A 20,387-nucleotide genomic window follows, 5' to 3' on the forward strand; every position below is an offset into this window, starting at 1 on the left:
ATTTTGAGTGATTTTTCATCAGGTCAGGCAGATTTACAGTTGCTACAGTCACCGGTATTTTCAATACTGAAGCTATCTGAATTCATTGTCAGGATAACGGGAGGATGCCATCAGATTTTCTATAAGCATGTAATTACATGTACTTTTCACAACAACAAAAAATGTTGCCAACTTACATACGAAATTGGTATTTTAAGTGTCTCAGCGGATTCCCAACAATTTCACACAATGCATGATGTCGTGACCTATTTAGAAAGCAGCTAATGTGACAACAGCAGATTGATCAAATTCTTATTGAGGTAATGACCTTGAAATATTTATTCATCAGTCTTCCTTTTCTAGGGTGCCCATGTGTAACACTCTTGAATACAGGTGTGACCAAAATAGAGCATTTAGTATGAAACCTTGTGGAAACTGAAACTGTTGGAATCCTTCTTTCAAAATGCAAGTTAATGACATTTGTCTTGTGGAAATTAATTGGATGCTTATATAAATATATGATGGCGTCTTTACTTTGGCGTCACAGCGTATTAATAAGGTCAGTCTTTAAAATACAAGTGATCTGCAACAAGCGTAACACTGTCTAACCAGACAAATCATAACATTTTGATATTCTCCGTCTCTTATCTTCTCCCATATCTAACTAAACAAAATGTGCGATAGCTCATCCAGATAGGATAATTATGACACCGAAAACACTGAAAGGTTTCGATGTACACGCTAATACCACTAACAAATCAACGGCAATATACGCAACTGTACTTCTTCGTGTTACAAATCTTGTATTTAATTATGTTTATCTAAGGATTCGTCTATTAGAACGCACTATTTTCATGACTTTGACCCATTTTAGTATCAAGTTTACATCAAGTACATGTGGCTCTTTAGTACAAGCGTGATCAGTGACGTGGAGAAGTGTAGTTGAGTATAACGAGGACAGGGACGAGTAACTCTTGCAACTCTTTACTCTCAATCTGCTGGCATAACACAACAAACCTTATATCAAAACGGAATTATTTTGTTAGTAAAAAAAAATACCTGTGAAAAAATTCTTAAACGTTTCGCTAAATTTTTGCAATATATTTTTGGGAATTGCAATTAAAATGGATGAATAACTTTTTGTGTTTCTATTGAACAGGTTAGTAAACAGTCTAGTTATTATTTTACTAATTCAAGTTTCATTAGAGACTCGTGTATCTTTTAGATCCTGCCATATATGTATTTACGTACCCCTTTGAAATTGCAACCTGCGGGCATGGGAATCTATGAGGACCGAATATTACTGATTCTCAATCACCCCGAGGCAACAGGTAATAATATATTTCCGGTCGCTCTTCTTGTTCTGGATTTTTCTACTATATTGTTCAGTTAAGCGTGCACACACACACACACACACACACACACACACACAGTCACTCACACACTTATGGGATGATTCGATCCGTGCATTACAGTGTGTGTGTGTGTGTGTGTGTGTACTGTCAAAATATGGTGATGCTGTTGATAGACAGATGAAAAATGGATGAATATTACACAAGTCTGATTCCAACAATACTCGTTAGATCCACGTAATTATCTACAAACATTTAATGAACAATCCAAAACAAATACTTCAGAACCTACTAAAATCCTTTGGCCTTAATTATTAATAACCTTGATTCTGCATAATGGTCAGCCAGTAATGTCAGCACCAATAAAGTTTAGCTCTTTGAAGAAACATGCCCTATATATCATCTCCTGTCAAATCTACCACTTTAGAATCAAATGGGGCAAACAACAGTTATCTGTATTATTTTTTAATATTTCTTGGGTACAAGTAAAACGGCAATCCTTTTCGAAAATTTTCTTGCATTTTGAAACTCTGTTTTACAGATTTAAAATTTACACGCACAACCTTTATATGTTGTCATATAACAACCATCGATCAATTTTTAGAAAGCGTCAACCCCCATTGTCTAGTTTCGTCTTAACTGAAATATTCCACTTTCTATTCTTTAAGATTATATTAAACCTTTCTACTACAGATGCCATTTTGTCTAAGTAAGTCGATTCGTATTAAATGGGTACATATCCCAGTAACTCCTTCACATTCCTGTGTTCTGTCATCAAAATGTCTCTTTCCAGGTTTTCTCTCTTAAATATTTCTCTCTAGTCCCTAATTTCTTGAAGAATTCTCGGTGAAAAAGTTTGAAAGAAGAAATATGTATATCTCTTTCAAAATGTGTTTATATCCATACTTGAATTCTTTACATGCCTACATATCATCATTGCTCATCCAGGTAACTAACGTACTCTCGTCTGTATGGTAGTCTTTGGCGCGTTTGGTTGTGTTGTGTGTAGGTACAATGCCCAATTAACCATTCTTTCAATCCAATGAATTGTATTTTCTTTTTATCCAGCTTAATTTTTTTCCACAGTTCATTTTTTTTAATGGACTTTCTGGATCGTAGTGTGGTGAAGATGTCTTGCACACTGTTCTTTATCAGTCATTTAACACGAAACAAACATTTTACCCAAACAGTACTTTCAAAGAAGCATTTGTGATTAATGGCGTCTGATTTTGTGCGGACAATACGTACATGATAAATCCCCACAGCCGGTTGTGTTGAGTAATTCGAGGAATAGCGGGTCACTATTGTCTAGAGTAGTGCAAGAATCCGAAGGTAAGGTAGAAATAACAAAGCAATTTAATGAATCATCTTACATAATAAAATGGAGCTTTTTCGGTTCAAAACGTGATTCGAAAAGCATCTCTCTTTGAGCCGAAAACTGTGTCGAGCATTCTTAAATAGATGCGGTGGTCGGCTTTTATTAGAAAAGAAATATAAATAGTCTTCAATGTGAACACTTGACTCTTATACTGACATTTAAGTAAATGTGAACAAAAATATTTCTCCAAAGCCGTGAAAGGTCAAAATCTTGTATTTAATCTTTCGCACCAATTGACACGACACTGTCTTGAAACTTTCCTATCGTCGTAGTGGGGTGCGTTCCAAGTGGTTTTAAGCGCTCACCTTTATAGATCCCCATTACCCGCGTGGGTTCGAATCCCATGCAGTGTAGCGTGGGTACATGAGAAGGTTTGCCAGTATGCCCTGGTTCCTTTTCCATCAAACATACTGGCCACCATGTATACCTATCGTGTGCTGAAAATGGCGTTAAACGCAATATCACAACAAAAGCCAAAAGCAAACTTCAGGTCATTGAATCCTACTGAAATATACGTGTAGTCTCCAAATCTTCGTCCCTCCTTCAGTGAATCACGTTACGAACATCGAAATTCAGCCACATTATATGTTCGAGTGTTCATATAAACACGTCGTTATTAATACACATCCACATAACGTGTCCTTTTGCTGCTCTAAAACGGAACCATTATAAAATTCATAGCTTTAAGCACAAAACACTTCCGCAATGCTAGTATAAATTATTAAATTTTAGCGTGTATATAAATTATATGTATGACAGAAACACAAATTTTTGTATACCAAGTGTACAGCCTGTTGTGTGTCATTAGCCACAACCGGAGTGGCGTATGTGAATACAAAACTAAAGGGTAAGTAATGAAGTCCACATCTAGCAACATGTGATACATACATACATACATACATACATACATACATACATACATACATACATACATACACAAAAATATTCAATTAAAATAGTAGAATTACCGTCCTTGACATTTTTATGATACCTTTGTTTGTAACGGGAACATCATATTTGTCCTTCCTTTCGTATGTCTTCGCGTTTCTGCATATTTTTGTTGCCGTTTTAAGTGCACTTGTAACACATTCTCTACATCATGCCGAGGAAATGAGAGTGTATTGCCCTTCCCAATAAGACAACCAGACAGCTCACAAGTTCTTGCTTGGGTGGGTATCGAACTTGCCACGCTTGGGTTACCAGTCAAACGCTACAATAATTGATCTATCGCGGCTCACTTTCCTGCGAAGTTCCGTTGGAAGGGGCGGAGTATTGGCAATATTATTACCGCTACTTATCATACACGAATTATACTCATTGGTTATATTACTATACATACGTGGTGGTGATCTGTTCAAATTGTATGTCATTGGAGTAATTTTGGGATCTTTCCAAATATTGTTGACAGAGTTTATATATATATATATATATATATATATATATATATATATATATATATATATATATATATATATATATATATATATATATATATATAAACGCCGTTGAAAATTAAATATGTTAGTCTTCTTGCTATCAATATGTAGATAACATGATTAATACTTTGGGGACATACTTTTTTTCTGTCTTTTGAACTTACACGTGTTCGGACCTTACTATAGTCTGAATATACCTCCCCGTTTGTTTGTACCCCCTTACTGATGTAAAAGACGTAAAGCACCAATGAAATAAGAGATTCACAGAACTTAGTTCATTTATTGATTTATAATGTCAAACCTGAGTGTGCTCAGGAGAGACCCTATCACAGCTGTCGTCTGCGCGTTTCATTACAAACGGCGGAAGTTTTCAGTGTAAAAGACAACCTGTTTGCCAGTCATTTCTTGTTCCTGGACAAATCAATGTTCAGCGAAGAGGTGTATGCCGGCTACACATGTATGTACGAAGAAGGAAAATACCATGTCGTCTGCTTCCGATATTGACAATGTCGAATCAAGCAAAGTCAAGGAATGGCAATTAAAAAGTTGCCTTTCACGTGGATTTAACAAGTGGTGTAATTTCTATGTACATGTGTGCAAAGGAAATAACTCTAAACTCTACATTATAATAATTTACGGAATTATCCGGCAGTTACCGAATACGATGAACTACGTCAAAATGTCTGAGGAAATCAACTTGCCCATTCATAGTGTACGCAACATGGCGCCGTGTTAGTATGGAAAAGTCCGTTAATCATGAAAGGCATAGAGAATCTGGTCACATTCAGGCTATGAATTATAAATCAATGAATGAATTGACTAAGTTCTGTGCACTTTTTATCACATTAAAGTTTATGTTATTGAAATCGTTAGGGGTGTACAAACAAACGGGGAGGTATTATCAGACTATAGTACATTGACGTACCGCTTGACGTAGGGATGTGAGGGATGAAATGAATACTGATAATCATATGTTCATGACCTGATTAGATTTGTGTTTCGATTAAACAATTGCCTGCTAGCTTTATGACGTTTTCAGACTTTCTAGACTTTCGAAAAGCAGCTGGATCATTTGTCTTTTAGATATGCAGAACTATTTCAACCACGACATTTACTAATATTGTGAAAATGAATATTAATTTTTATACCAAAGTTATTAATCATGAAGAGTATGACCTTACAAATAAAGAAACTGTTCTTGCAGCCTTTTATACGATTTGCTATTGTAATGAGGATGAAAAAACATGAACAGTAATTTTTGGTTTGTATAAGCTAATTTTGGTTTCGTTAAAGTTTATTTTTTATTTTTAAATGTTAGCGGGCTTTGTAGCACCGTCTAGCGTCTTAGTTCTGGGTTACGTGATTCTGCCTGGGTATATATTGGTACCAATTGTGGCTGCAGTGGTGTGTTATGAAGCAGTATTGTGTAAAAACACCCCCTTGCAAGCGAAGCAGTATAACCTGTCGGAGCAAGCACATTTATCCGCAGTTCGTCGAACAGGAAAGAGCCAGGCCGAGGAATCTAAATGGTGTAGGGACATTTTCTTTCGTCGATCAGGATACATGCGTTATAGAGCTTGTCCAAAAATCCTGCGACAATACACATTTTAGCTGAAGATATCTCTTCTCACATCATTTTGCAATGTTCCTCTCTCTCTCTCGATCGATCGATCGATCTTGATCGAGTAACGACGAGCGGCGATTCTGTGACCAAATCAGCGACACAGTCGGCGATTCAGCAACCCAGTCAGCGACACTATCGTCGACCACAGAACACCCAGTTGGCGACTCAGCGACCAAACGATTCAGTCTGCGACAAAGTCAGCGACCCAGTCGACGACTCTGCGACCTACTCGGTGACCCTGCCACACAGGTCGAAAACTCTGCGACCCAGTCGGCGAGTCAGCGATCCAGTCGACCAGTGGACGAAACAGGCGGCGATTCAGCGACCCATTTGGCGACTCTGCGACACCGTCAGCGACACAGTCGGCAACTATGTGACCCAGTCGGCGACTCAGCCACCTTTATGTACTGCACTTTACTATTTCATATAAAACTAAATTGGTGTTGGATTTGATTGAAAAAGTGACCAAGCTCCGTGAAAGGATCAATATTGCCCAGCCTTATATCTTACAAGCATACATATGTATCCCCTTTTCAAAGAAAAACTATATTTCAAAAAAACAAACATCATCCATACAAACAGATCACGAAGAAATAAAAGGGAGAAAAAACATACTGGCACACGTACATTAAATGATGTGGTTTATTTGTATGTGAATTTTAATAAAGAAAAGAGCTATTGATCAAACTGGAAAACTGAATTTTTAGAATGAGAGAGTTGATATTGTGATTTCACTGAGACACCGTACAGACATTAAAATCTGACAGCATAATCAACACATGTGACCAAATTAGTAATCAGTGACACACCCGTGATTTTTGAATGACTGCTGATAGAAGATGAAAGAACGAATTTAAATAAAGATATGCTGACACATATGGAAGGCGCCATCTATACCGGCTAAATATGTATTTATTTATTTATTTATAACTTTCATGCATAAATGTTATAACTTTACAATTGCTGATATTCCCAGCTTTAACCATCTTGATTTACTAGCAGGCTTGAGTGTTCATAGGAACCGATTCCAGTAAGTCTCCGTTTCTGCTCTAGATGTAAGAATTCAATTTTGACTGTTCTTTCGGATATGTGCACATTCTGATTAGAATTTGTCTCTTCCTGAGATAAATGACATTTTCTATCTCTTCCACATACTGAATTAAGTAGACTTTGTATACAATAACATATATGATAGTTTTGTCTCATCCATGTACTTTGATGGATGATCTCAAATGGATAATGATTTAATACTGAATTCATGAAACTAGTTAGCTCGCAAAAGCTGGACATTATTCAACGAATTTCATAAATTTAATTCCAATATTAATATTTAATATTAATCATTACTAATTTGAGATTCTTTTCATCACAGATTTTATTTCAGTGGAAATTATTTAGAGAGAAAGAAGAAGGAATAATTTCGTTCATTCTGACGGGGAATCTTTACCTTTCATTTGTTGCGCATGAAAGATAATCCCAAACGCAGCTGAAGAACTATTAAGACTTGAAAGTAGATTATACATATATATATATATATATATATATATATATATATATATATATATATATATATATATATATATATATATATATATAAGAACAAGTGTTCTTCCGAATTAACAGAATATTTTAAACAGAAGAAAAAAAATCATTTTTCAACACAGAATGTCCAATACGTGTAATGTCACATTCGTTGATACAGAACCGGTAGGTACAGTAGACGGTCCATGTTTACCCTAAATTGTCAGTTTCATTTCTAAACGTTCCATTGTTATGATGTTCACATGAAAGGACGATTACTGGATGGAGAAAGTCCCATATTTACTGTAATATATTTGTGATCAGATATTTTGTATTATTGATTTTTAACAGTAGACTCCAGAAGAAATAAACAATTTTTTTTAGTCGAAATTGCATCACATACGTCTCTCATTGTATTAACGTAGGTTGTCTCGTTTTTTTCTTTTTCCGCCACCTCTTTCTGCATGTTTTGTTTTGTTATTTAGTCCTAAGTTCAGCAGGGGGTAGGTTTCAAGAGTTTATATTTAACCCTATTGTCTAATCTCTCGTCCTCGGAGCGTATCCAATGGAATCTAAATGTTGGCTGAAGGGGATGTTTTCAATGAAATACTTTGGGTGACAGCCCAATGAGAAAGATATTGTTGCTTACCGGAATGTCTATCAGAAACGTTTCTATGGTGTTTCTTTTCTATTATTTTTGTTTTAGTTTCCAAAACATGATATTGGTATATATGTTAAATGACAATTTCCCGATGATCCGATTTTAAATTAAAATAATGATGTTATTTGGGGTTTTTTTAATAGAAATTCTTCCACGTGGCTACATGTTTCGACTAGGAAATAGAACTTTTTGCTCGACCATCCATCTGTGATAAACCAGGAAATTTGGATAGATTGAATCAGCCAGTTGATGGAACGATATTCCCCAGTCATGATAAATGATTCAAATTGGTTACACCGATTTCTTTTTTACAGTACCAAGATTAATTTCACCACCTTATGGGCAGTCCTATTTTAATCATATCAGACTTTTCTGTATTAGCATCAAATCTCAGCGGGTTGAAACAATTGTTCGAAGCCTTGAAAACAGTCAGAACCGCTCAGGTAAGAAAGCCAGCTGATATAAATAACTAGTGTCCTTGGTGCGCTATATCATTTGCACAAAACACTGCTTGGAAGAAAGGCACAACAATAGATCGTGTTGTTGTTGTTGGGTTTAACGCCATTTTTCAGCACACGATAGGCTATACATGGCGGCCAGTATTAATGGTGGAGGAAGAACCCGGGAAAAACCCATGAAAGAACCACCGACCCACGAGAAGCTACTGGCAAGCTTTCTCACATACCCACATTGGCTGAATCCGAGACTCGAACCCATGCAGACAGAGGTGAGATGGCAGTGATCCGTAACGGAGAGCGCTTTATACCACTCGGCCAATCGGGGCCCCCCAACAATAGATCTAACTTACAACATGCTTTCAAGATGGCGGCGTCAGATTCGTACCAAGTTCAGCATTATTTCGCAAAATATGATAAAGCGCACCAAAAAAAGATCGGATAATTTCATCTCGGCATGTTTCTTGTCTGTGCAGTTCTGATTGCATCAAACGCTTTAATTAATTGTTGCAAAATGGCTTCTGACATATACAGCCACCGCAAGAAAGCCAGAATCGTTCATCACGCTCATGATTGAGGATTACGAGATTATGCAAGGGTATTCATTATGTATTACTTTGATCATATATATATATATATATATATATATATATATATATATATATATATATATATATAGCTTTGTGTCTGAAATATTATCATTTTGTACCGTATATTTTAAATTTTTGAGAAGGATTTCACTTCCAAAATTTATCTGCAATTCATTTCTTTTCTTCATTTTTAGAACTTAACATTCAGCTGGCACCACATAACCACTTTTGTGATGACGTGCCACAAAACACTACTAAAAACATACATATTTCAATGTCCAAAATACACTGACTGCTATACAACGGTGGTCTTGTTCCTTTCTAAACTTGTTGATATCAGGTATTTAATAATTGTCTTTCATTCTTCAAAATGTATGTGCATACGTCCATTTGATTGTTTCATTTATATAATCACACCTTTCAACTGTATTTTTGTTTTCATTTCAGAAAGAAAAAAGCATTGCTCATCGACTCCATCTTTAACACTAAACAAACAATGAAGTGCGTGTGCTCGCTACCTTTGTTCGTTTTCATAACGTGTGTTTTCATAATTGCAACTAATCTCATTAACATCAGAATAACACTAACACATAAAACAAGGAAGGATCAATCGACAGTTATAGATAATAAGTCTGATGGACATTCAGTTCTTCCAGTATATTGTCCCGTCAGGAAAATAAGTCTCGCTGACACACCATTTCCAAAGACAGCGTTGGCAAGTTACCCCGGATCTGGAAACACGTGGACGAGGCATCTTATTCAACAGGCAACAGGTTGATATCAATTTGTAAATTCAGCAGGATCTCAGCTGTGTTCATCCTCGATTTGAGGATGAACATAACTGGCATCCCTTTGTATTTCCAAATTTGTTCGATGTACGGACCAGCACATGGACGTGTGTGTGTGAGTATATAACCAGACAGTTTTAATGTGGGGGAGGCGAGGTGGGGCGGTTCGGGAGGGGCTTTTTGTTTTATTTATTTGTCTGTGCGGTTCCAGTTACTTTAACTATTTAAATATGTTCCTGCGACTGGCTGATGCATAAGGCAATACTAATTTGTTGATTAATCCAGAAATTTTTCATTTAACCTCAAGACAATTGCTTTGATAATGAAGAGAAGTAGGTAACATGAAATGACTGAGTCATGAGTAGTATAAAGAGTCACTATGACCCACGATGGAGAAATACATTCAGCCAAATTTGGGTCGTGATTGCTAGGGCCCTAACAGTAATTTCCGCATTAGTGGTTTATAGTTTCCTTAACGTCTGCCATTTATAGCCCATATACAAAGAAACACTGCGTCACATTTGAAGCCGTATGACCCCCTGTGAGAACTTGACACTAGCGACTTAAAAATCCATAAAGGAATTAGCATTATGACAAATTTGGTACGATACGGATGCTGTGGGAATTAACATTATGACAAATTTGGAACGGTATGGATGCTATGAGAATTATAATTATGACCAATTTGGAACGGGATGTACTGTTATGGGATTTGGCATTAGCGGTAGACGAGTCATGATAATATTCAACATTGGCGGTGTAGCTACTGCCTATGGAAATTAACATTATACGAAGTTAAAATTTGCGAATTAGAGCATGCTGTGGAAATTTGGCTCTATCAGTATCAGGGATCCCATGCGAATGTAACATTGGCGTTCTAGTGCCCGCACCCCTAGTGAGAACTTAACACTGCGTATGATATTATGGGGCTTATGTAATATGACGGACACTATAGGGTTTATGAAACTTGAACCGAGTGGGTCAGGCACACTAAATAACAGACAACACTCACTCCTGATTGATCAACACACTTCGTAACTAATGAACACCAACTGTAACTGACATTTATCTATTTTAACTAACAATCACTTATTGTGAACTAACCAACACATACTGTTAGTAATCAATACATATTCCAAAGTAGTCTGCATTAACCAACTCCAATTTTGATTGACCAACAACTATTCTGATGCATATGGGTCAATACAAGTCTAGTAAGAGACAGTGACTAACATCTAATCAATACTTGTTATGACTGAGCAATACTTCTTCTGACTCACGCGTATTCAGGGTAACTAGCAAAATAATCTGGCTGACCAATAAATATTATAACACTTATTTTGACTCGGCAATACCTGTTCTGACTGACCAATACCTATTTTGACAGTCAAATAACTTTAGTGACGTATCAACATCTATTCATATTGACCAAACACCTTTTCTGACTAACAGCAGTTTTGGGAATGTCCATGCAAACAATGATGCATTTGGTCAAATGTCTCCGTCATACATACACTACCGATGAAAATTCCAATTCTATTTTTATCAAACAATAGAAAAGGTAGACATCATTCCATGGTCTTATACCATGTACGCAATTGCAACGTTGAATAAACTTTATAAAAGCAATCTTTTAAGTTATAATTTTGTCGAATTGCCTCTTTTACTTTTATAAACGCAAACATTAAATACGTAGTTGTTTTCAATGGCTAGTATCTGTAACATTAGAGACTGAGCATTTAATTTTCCGGAGGGGGTCTGGGATTCATTTGATAAACAGATGTCAGGCTTTCATCAAATTTAAAATAAAACTCTTGCTCTAATTTAAAACACAACAAATTATTTTATGCTTGTGTGTGGATTAGTGGATTTGCCGACAGATATAATTTGATAATCCTCTGGGTTAGAAGATAAAAAGCACGTTTTCACTGCGCTCAATAGACACTGATAGTATGATGATGAAAAACATCCATGCTGCCATTATGTCACTTGTTTGGTCTAGTGGTCACAAATGCCAACTCTCACGCAATAGTACTAAAATCAAATATAGTATCACGTTCATGTTGTTTTTCTTCAGTTGTTTTGTTTATCTGGTGTTTGCTGTGAATTAGAAGAAAATAATTATGTTGCTACTGGTAAGTTCCATGCGAATATACAGAAAACATAGCGGAACATAACCATTGGACATGTTGCTACTGGTCAGTTCCATGCGAATATACAGAAAACATAGCAGAACGTAACCATTGGACATGTTGCTACTGGTATGTTCCATGCGAATATACAGAAAAAATAGCAGAACATAACCACTGGACATGTTGCTACTGGTAAGTTCCATGCGAATATACAGAAAACATAGCAGAACATAACCATTGTACAGATGACATAATGCGAGATACCGAAAAAGACAATTACTACTTCAATCTGTTAATTAATTTGCTGGTCAATACGTTTGAGCATATAATGAAAAGAAAATGTGCTTGCTCTGGGTGAATAACGGATATATTTAATCTCATTTTATATTTAAATCATGAGCTATTCAACTATGAAATCAGATATATTCGTTATTCACTCCTTACAAGCAAACAATGACTATATATTCATTACATTAGTAGAAGAAAAAACAATTAGTGAGGTAAAATGCATACAATATCCCGGCACGAAAGAAAATCCCCCACCTTCTAAATATTAAATCGTCGGTTAATCTGAGCGATGATAGGTCACTTTGGATATTTTTAAAGAGGTGAATAAAAAAATTTGAAAGAAACACAAAGACATCTAATTACAGACATTGACTTATTTGGTAATACAATATCCATCCTAAACATCCAGCACACACCCTTACCATCCAAAACTCAGCCCTACAAACAAAACAGATGAAGGAAAAGGGAGTTATGTGATGGTAAGTAATCTTTAACGCAAATTGTCCCGTCCATTGTTAATTCATGTATATTTTGTAATGAGTGTAATAAAACCTCTCATATATGCAATAACCGCCGGTATTGTTTATCACTGTTGGTCAAATAATGGCTGGAAAAAATGCATCGTGCAGTAAGCCGATTTTCAATCATTATCTGGGAGTTTACTTTTTTGTCGCAAACTGTAGCGTGAATCTAGCCAGAAGAAAAGAAGGTTAAATTATATGTACGATAGAAACCATTTTTTGACAGCTTTAAAGATTTTTCACTCATAAAATGTTTTATCTACTTTAAACATACATTAAAGAATTAAAACAACCAATAAAATGTAAGAAAACTGTACACATAAAGGAAATACATTATGACCAAAAATCAATATCATATTTACACCGGGGTGGGTGATATATGGTAGACATATAAAAAGGATTATTTCATCAGCCAGCTTTCTGAAAGTTAGGTGTATCCATGTGTCCATAAATAAAGGTCAGGTTACAAAACTATATGCGAGACTCCATGTTTAAACAGTTTGGCACAATCGCATCTTCAGAGGAAGATTTTAGATGCAACGGTGAAAATAAAGGTAAAGCTCGAACTTCAGACATTTCGCCCCTGCTCAAAGTCTTTTTGTCTTCAATGCTTCATAGTCCGCTTGGTTCCTGAACTGAGACTCATGTACACATAAATAGCATCGTAAATTTTGTTTTTGCCATCTCTGCAAAATAGTTCTTAAAAAATGTTGCAAGAACAACTGTTGAATTCTAGGAAGTTACGGTGCTAACGGTTATTTGGAAAGGATGAAAAAAAATTAGAATTAATGTTGACTATCAATGTAAACTCCTTTACCTCAGATTTGCAAAACTCCTTGTAAACTACTCGCTCATAGACAGTCGGGAAATGGGAAATGGAAACCTATATCAATATTGCTCTTGTGTTTACGTACAATATTGGTTTTCTAATTATATATATATATATATATATATATATATATATATATATATATATATATATATATATATATATATATATATATATATATATATATATACACATCTCTCTCTGTGTGTGTGTGTGTGTGTGTGTGTGTGTGTGTTAAGAACGAAATGATGTCAAAGAATTCAGAGAAGTATATTATATTTGATTGTAATAAGCAAGATATGGACTCGTATATGTAATAATTATCATAGGGATTCGTATATATAATTATTGACAGATAGATTCGTATATATAATAATTAACATACGGATTCGTATACATAATAATTGCCAGACAGATTCGTATATATAATAATTAACATACTGATTTGTATATATAATAATTAACATACGGATTCGTTTATGTAATAATTGACATACGGATTCGTGTATGTAATAATTAAAATACGGATTCGTGTATATATATATATATATATATATATATATATATATATATATATATATATATATATATATATATATATATATATATATATATAATTGATATACGGATTCGTATATGTAATAATTAACATAGGGATTTATATACATAATTATTGACAGACGGATTCGTATATATAATAATTAACATACGGATTTGTATATATAATAATTAACATACGGATTCGTATACACAATAACTGACAGACGGGATTCGTATATATAATAATCAACATACGGATTCGTTTGTGTAATAATTGACATACTGATTCGTGTATGTAATAATTAAAATACGGATTTGTATATGTAATAATTATCATACGGATTCGTATACATAATAATTGCCAGAAAGATTCGTATATATAATAATTAACATACTGATTTGTATATATAATAATTAACATACGGATTCGTATACACAATAACTTACAGACGGGATTCGTATATATAATAATCAACATACGGATTCGTTTGTGTAATAATTGACATACTGATTCGTGTATGTAATAATTAAAATACGGATTCGTATATGTAATAATTATCATACGGATTCGTATACATAATAATTGGCAGACGGATTCGTATATATAATAATTAACATACGGATTCGTATACATAATAATTGACAGACGGATTCGTATACACAATAACTGACAGACGGATTCGTTTATATAATAATCAACATACGGATTCGTATACATAATAATTAACATACGGATTCGTATATATAATATTTGACATACGGAATCATTATCATACGGATTCGTATGTGTAATAATTGACATACGGATTCGTATATATAATAATTAACATAATGATTCGTATACATAATAACTGACAGACGGATTCGTATATATAATAATTAACATATGGATTTGTATACATGATAATTAACATACGGATTCGTATATGTAATAATTAACATACGGATTCGTATATATAATAATTAACATACGGATTCGTATATATAATAATTGATATGCGGAATAATTAACTTACGGATTCGTATATAATAATTAAAATACGGATTCGTATGTATAATAATTAACAGACGGATTCGTATACATAATAATTGACAGACGGATTCATATATATAATAATTATCAGACGGATTCGTATATGTAAGAATTAACATACGGATTCTTATATATACTAATTAACATACGGATTCGTATACATAATAACTGACAGACGGATTCGTATATATAATAATTAACATACGGATTTGTATGCATAATAATTAACATACGGATTCGTATATGTAATAATTAACATACTGATTCGTATATAAAATAATTAACATACGGATTCGTAAATATAATAATTGATATACGGAATAATTAACTTACGGATTCGTATATAATAATGAAAATACGGATTCGTATATAATAATTAAGATACGGATTCGTATACATAATAATTGACAGACGGATTCGTATACATAATAATTGACAGACGGATTCATATATATAATAATTAACATACGGATTCGTATATATAATATTTGACATACGGAATCATTATCATAAGGATTCGTATATGTAATAATTAACATACGGATTCGTATATATACTAATTAACATACGGATTCGTATGCATAATAACTGACAGACGGATTCGTATATATAATAATAAACATATGGATTTGTATACATAATAATTAGCATACGTGTTCGTATATGTAATAATTAACATACGGATTCGTATATATAATAATTGATATACGGAATTAACGTACGGATTCGTATATAATAATTAACATACGGAATAATTGACATGGATTCGTATATGTAATAATTGACACAGGGATTCGTATATGTAATAATTAACATACGGATTCGTATATATTATAATTAATATACTGGTTCGTATATAATTAATATACGGTTTCGTATATATATATATATACTGGTTCGTATATAATTAATATACGGTTTCGTATATATATATATATATATATATATATATATATATATATATATATATATATATATATATATAATAATTAACATAGGGAATAATTAACATACGGTTTCGTATATGTAATAATTAACATACGGATTCTTATATACAATAATTGATATACGGATTCGTATATGTAATAATTAACATGCGGATTCGTATATGTAACAATTGACATACGTAATCGTATAAGAACATTGAACGAAACAGTTCATAAAAAATTAAAGTAATGTATCAGCCGTGAATTCTCGATAATGAGAAACTTTAACTTAAACCTTCAAACCTATTATAAATAGCCATGCCGAGAAAATGGATCACTAATCAAATCTGACTGTTTAACAGGGGTTTATCTGAATATATGTGAGTGTTTAATAGACGTTAATTTGTACAGTAAGTTGATTCACAAAACCTTGAGGGTTTAAGACAATTTCTTGCGTAATACCAGTAACCTTACAGGCTGGTTTGACTCGGCATACAAAAGTACCAATATTTGAGAAAGAATTTAATATCCACGAAACATTTAAACAAAAAAGGACATTTTCAGGATTTGCCACTGGGAGTGTGTATTGTGATAAGAGATTGTTTCCCAGCTTTAAAATTGGGGAATGTGTCTTTGACGGAAGGGCCATCGTAGTGAAAACGCACAGATGGGGAGAGAAGACGAGAGCGAGGTACCAAAAGGCAGTTCTCATAGTGAGACATCCAGCACATGCTGTGCTGTCTCTCTTCAATTTGATGAGAGCTGGATTCAACAAGCACACCAACTATACGGCGCTTAATGAATCAGGTACAGTACCCCTATCAACCCAATAAGAATAAGTACGTGAAAAATCCATGAAAATTCTACGTCTTTTTTCACCATGCATCCGTTGGGTAGATGAGTGAACAGCGCAAATCACACATAACAAGAAAAACTGGTCCCATATAAGCTTTTAATATTTCGAACGGATAAGAAAATGCATGTATGTGTACACTATTAGACCAATATACCTTGTACATTTTGTGTTAATAACCAGCTCTCTCTCTCTCTCTCTCTCTCTCTCTCTCTCTCTCTCTATATATATATATATATATATATATATATATATATGTTACAAACTGGTAATAAAGCAGCAACTGCGTATCCAATATTTTTGAGTTTCAAATGTTGATGCCAATTTAACAAACAAATACATCTTTTATTTAACATCACTGCAATGTTAAAATTACGCAGTCCATCTTTATATGCTCTAATTTCTCAACGGACCGAAACTTCCAATCCAAATTCAAATGAAGGGAATGTTTAACATTTAATGGAGAGTTAGGCAGCAGGTGGCTATGATTTCCAGAAAATTACGTAAAGAATCAAAGTGATGGAATATTTATATGTGCCATGACATGATGCGGTATTATGTGTAAGGGAGGTGACAAATTTCTATGAAATTTCTGCAGTCAGTGACAATATGCCCCGACGTCCAGATATAATGATAGCTTTCTAGCAATTCTCAAATACATAAACGTCATCTATTCTGTTTGTCTATTTATATTTTTCAGTTAAAAAATTATAAAGGGTATTTGGCCAAACAATATTTTAAAACTATATTTAATCAATCTTTTTCCTAAACGTGTAACAGTTTATCATGGAGTGAAAAGAGTGAATGATACTAAATGGGCGACAAAATGTCAATAGCAAAAGTTCATGTAAGTTCAATCACGAATACTTTGCAATATTGAAGTGCAAAACTAATTAAACAAGGAAATACATTATGCCTAGGGGCCCCTAGTGGCCGAGTGGTCTAAGCGCTCTCCGTTACGGATCACTGCCATCTCCCCTCTGTCTGCGTGGGTTCGGGTCTCTGATTCGGCCAATGTGGGTATGTGAGAAAGCTTACCAGTAGCTTCTCGATTTTTCCGGGTTCTGCCTCCACCATTAATAGTGGCCGCCATGTATATCCTATCTTGTGCTGAAAAATGGCGTTAACCCCTACAACAACAACAACAACATGCCTACGTTTTGTTGCTTGGAGTTCTTTTTTATGCATTTTTCTGGCGCCTTCTTACTGATTAAATAAATTTATACTAGAGGTGTACAGTTTCACACATTATAAGATTTATTTCGAAGAAGAAAAATGATTTAGGCCTAAATATGGAAATAAAGATTTGCATATCATACATAAGATAATATATATTGGGTTTTAACCGCATTCCAGAACTCCACTCAACCCAGGCCCTGCACAGATTGTCATTTAAAGTGATAATTTTGTGTCTGATTTTGTTGTCCAATTTGTTTAATTTATTTTGTGTGAACTCGGACGGATAATGTGCCTTAATGACATTGGTGCAAAAGCGCTAGAAGGAATAACATATATATATATATATATATATATATATATATATATATATATATATATATATATATATATATATATATATATATATATATATATATATATATGTTTCATATCATTATATATTCTAACATACAATACGGGATCCAAAATGTGCGCTTTCCTCTGTTTGATTTACAGGTGTCAAAATATAATTATAATTAAACAGATATACTTTGCATTTCTCAAAATAAATCCAAAGCTGAGTGTCAAATTCCGTTTAGCAGGCGAGTTTTCATTACCTCGTGTCCGTACCTTGGACCTTATTCCATCCGTTTTAGGAGCTGGGCGAGATTATGGCCGGGTGCTGCTGAATAAATGCTTGGTGAGATTCCGTTATTAGCGGCATGGATTCAATTCCTGCATTGAAGGATTTAATACTGTTTAGTCTGTTATACGACAAGTACAAGTGGTATGTCAAAAAAGAGTCCTTTCAACTTCATTGGATCCAGCATAGGATACCGTGTGTCAAGAAGTGACTCAGATAATATAATTGAATACAAAAACTACAATGACATTGCAGAACTACTTTTTAAGTAACTGCGGACTCTCTGTGGAGTCTTTGTCAAGGCAATTACAAATCAGGGACAAAAGCAAACAATAAACACAAAAGTAAACGTTGATGTACAAAACTTCACATTACTTATTGTCTAATTAAAGTGTTGTTCGAAACTTTTAGATGCCGTTTCTTATTGGTTTGAAATTGTGCGATAAAATGGCGAATTAGTTGTAGTTGTTGTTGTCGTTGTTGTGGGGTTTAACGCCATTTTTCAGCACACGATAGGCTATGCATGGCGGCCAGTATAAATATTGGAGGAAGAACCCGAGAAAACACCGAAGGCGAATTAGTCGGCATTTACCTACTAAAGGAAGAGCAATAGCGATATCTATTTTCTTACTATAAAATGGTGTAACCATAAGGCTATATCCCCGATATACCATGATTCTTTAATACAGACAATAATAATACTAATATCATCTATCTACCATTTGTCATGTGCATTCATGTAATGTTATGCTATTAACAGTGACATGCATTTTATCACAACAAAATCAGTGGCTCATCTTTCTTGAAGGCTGGCCTGCGTTCGCTGACAGAGAGATGAAAAAATGGAAGAATTTCGCGGTAGACTGGTTGTCCAACTACACTCGTAAGATGCATGTAATTATCTACGAACATTTGAAAGAAAGTCCAAGGCAAACACTTGAGAACTTATTGATATTCCTTGCACTTAATTATTCTCAACATGATATAGACTGCGCAATTTTGAACCAAAATGGCGAATATCATCGACACTTTGCATTGGAGCTAGAACTGAGCAAGCTTTACTCCCTGCGACAACAATTGGAAATAAACGCATACGTGGCAAATATATCACAAATATTGAGGGAGAGGTACGCTATTGAATGGAAGTTTAACAATCCCTGGAAATAATTCAGTTGTTATGAGAATACATGGAATCAGAGTCGTCAATTATTTAATTTGATTATTGACAGCATAGGTCACATGCAGTTACTTATAGTATGAGCTATGGAACCAGCCTATGTGTTGTGGTATATTAAATACTGTTTCTAAAAGAATGAAGGTCTCGGACTGGTTGAAAATAATTACCGGAAAATGTTATCTCATTGTTTCAGGAAAAAAAAGTATATGTATGGGTTTTTTGTTCGTAATAGGCTTGACCCTAAAACATTTCAATTTTATAGGTTATCACAGCATCGGTACTACTGAATGTAAATGGGTAGATTTCATTTAATCCGATTTTTATTGTAGGCAATGTTATACATATTTAATTTGTATTGTTTGTTGGTTTTTCTTAATGATTATACATTAAGTACATCTGTATTCTGTACTTAACTTTGTCCAAAATCATGGTCATAATGAACATGATCAGTGACATTTATTTTCTAAACATCATAATACATAGCAATGATTATCGATTAAATA

The 20,387-nt window shown here is 34.1% G+C and overlaps 1 protein-coding gene across 1 annotated transcript; it reads left to right on the plus strand.

Moving 5' to 3' along the window:
- Positions 1–1,255: 1,255 nt before the first annotated feature.
- LOC149784445 (WSCD family member CG9164-like) lies at positions 1,256–19,898 on the plus strand. Its single transcript, XM_089932989.1, has 5 exons — positions 1,256–1,310; positions 2,025–2,040; positions 9,669–9,769; positions 16,618–16,860; positions 19,516–19,898. Exons 1-5 carry the CDS (start codon positions 1,256–1,258, stop codon positions 19,872–19,874), a joined length of 774 nt encoding a protein of 257 aa, XP_089789115.1. The 3' UTR covers positions 19,875–19,898.
- Positions 19,899–20,387: the final 489 nt, after the last annotated feature.

This window comes from Sinohyriopsis cumingii, chromosome 14 (assembly GCF_028554795.1).
Source record: "Sinohyriopsis cumingii isolate HCF-2022 chromosome 14, ASM2855479v2, whole genome shotgun sequence".
Classification (NCBI taxonomy): Eukaryota; Metazoa; Mollusca; class Bivalvia; order Unionida; family Unionidae; genus Sinohyriopsis; species Sinohyriopsis cumingii.

Coding starts and splice junctions, on each gene's coding strand:
- LOC149784445 (XM_089932989.1), top strand. CDS start 1,256: ATGGGAATCTATGAGGACCGAATATTACTGATTCTCAATCACCCCGAG. Junction 9,770..16,617: donor TCTTATTCAACAGGCAACAG/GTTGATATCAAT, acceptor GGACATTTTCAG/GATTTGCCACTGGGAGTGTG. Junction 16,861..19,515: donor TACGGCGCTTAATGAATCAG/GTACAGTACCCC, acceptor TCTTTCTTGAAG/GCTGGCCTGCGTTCGCTGAC.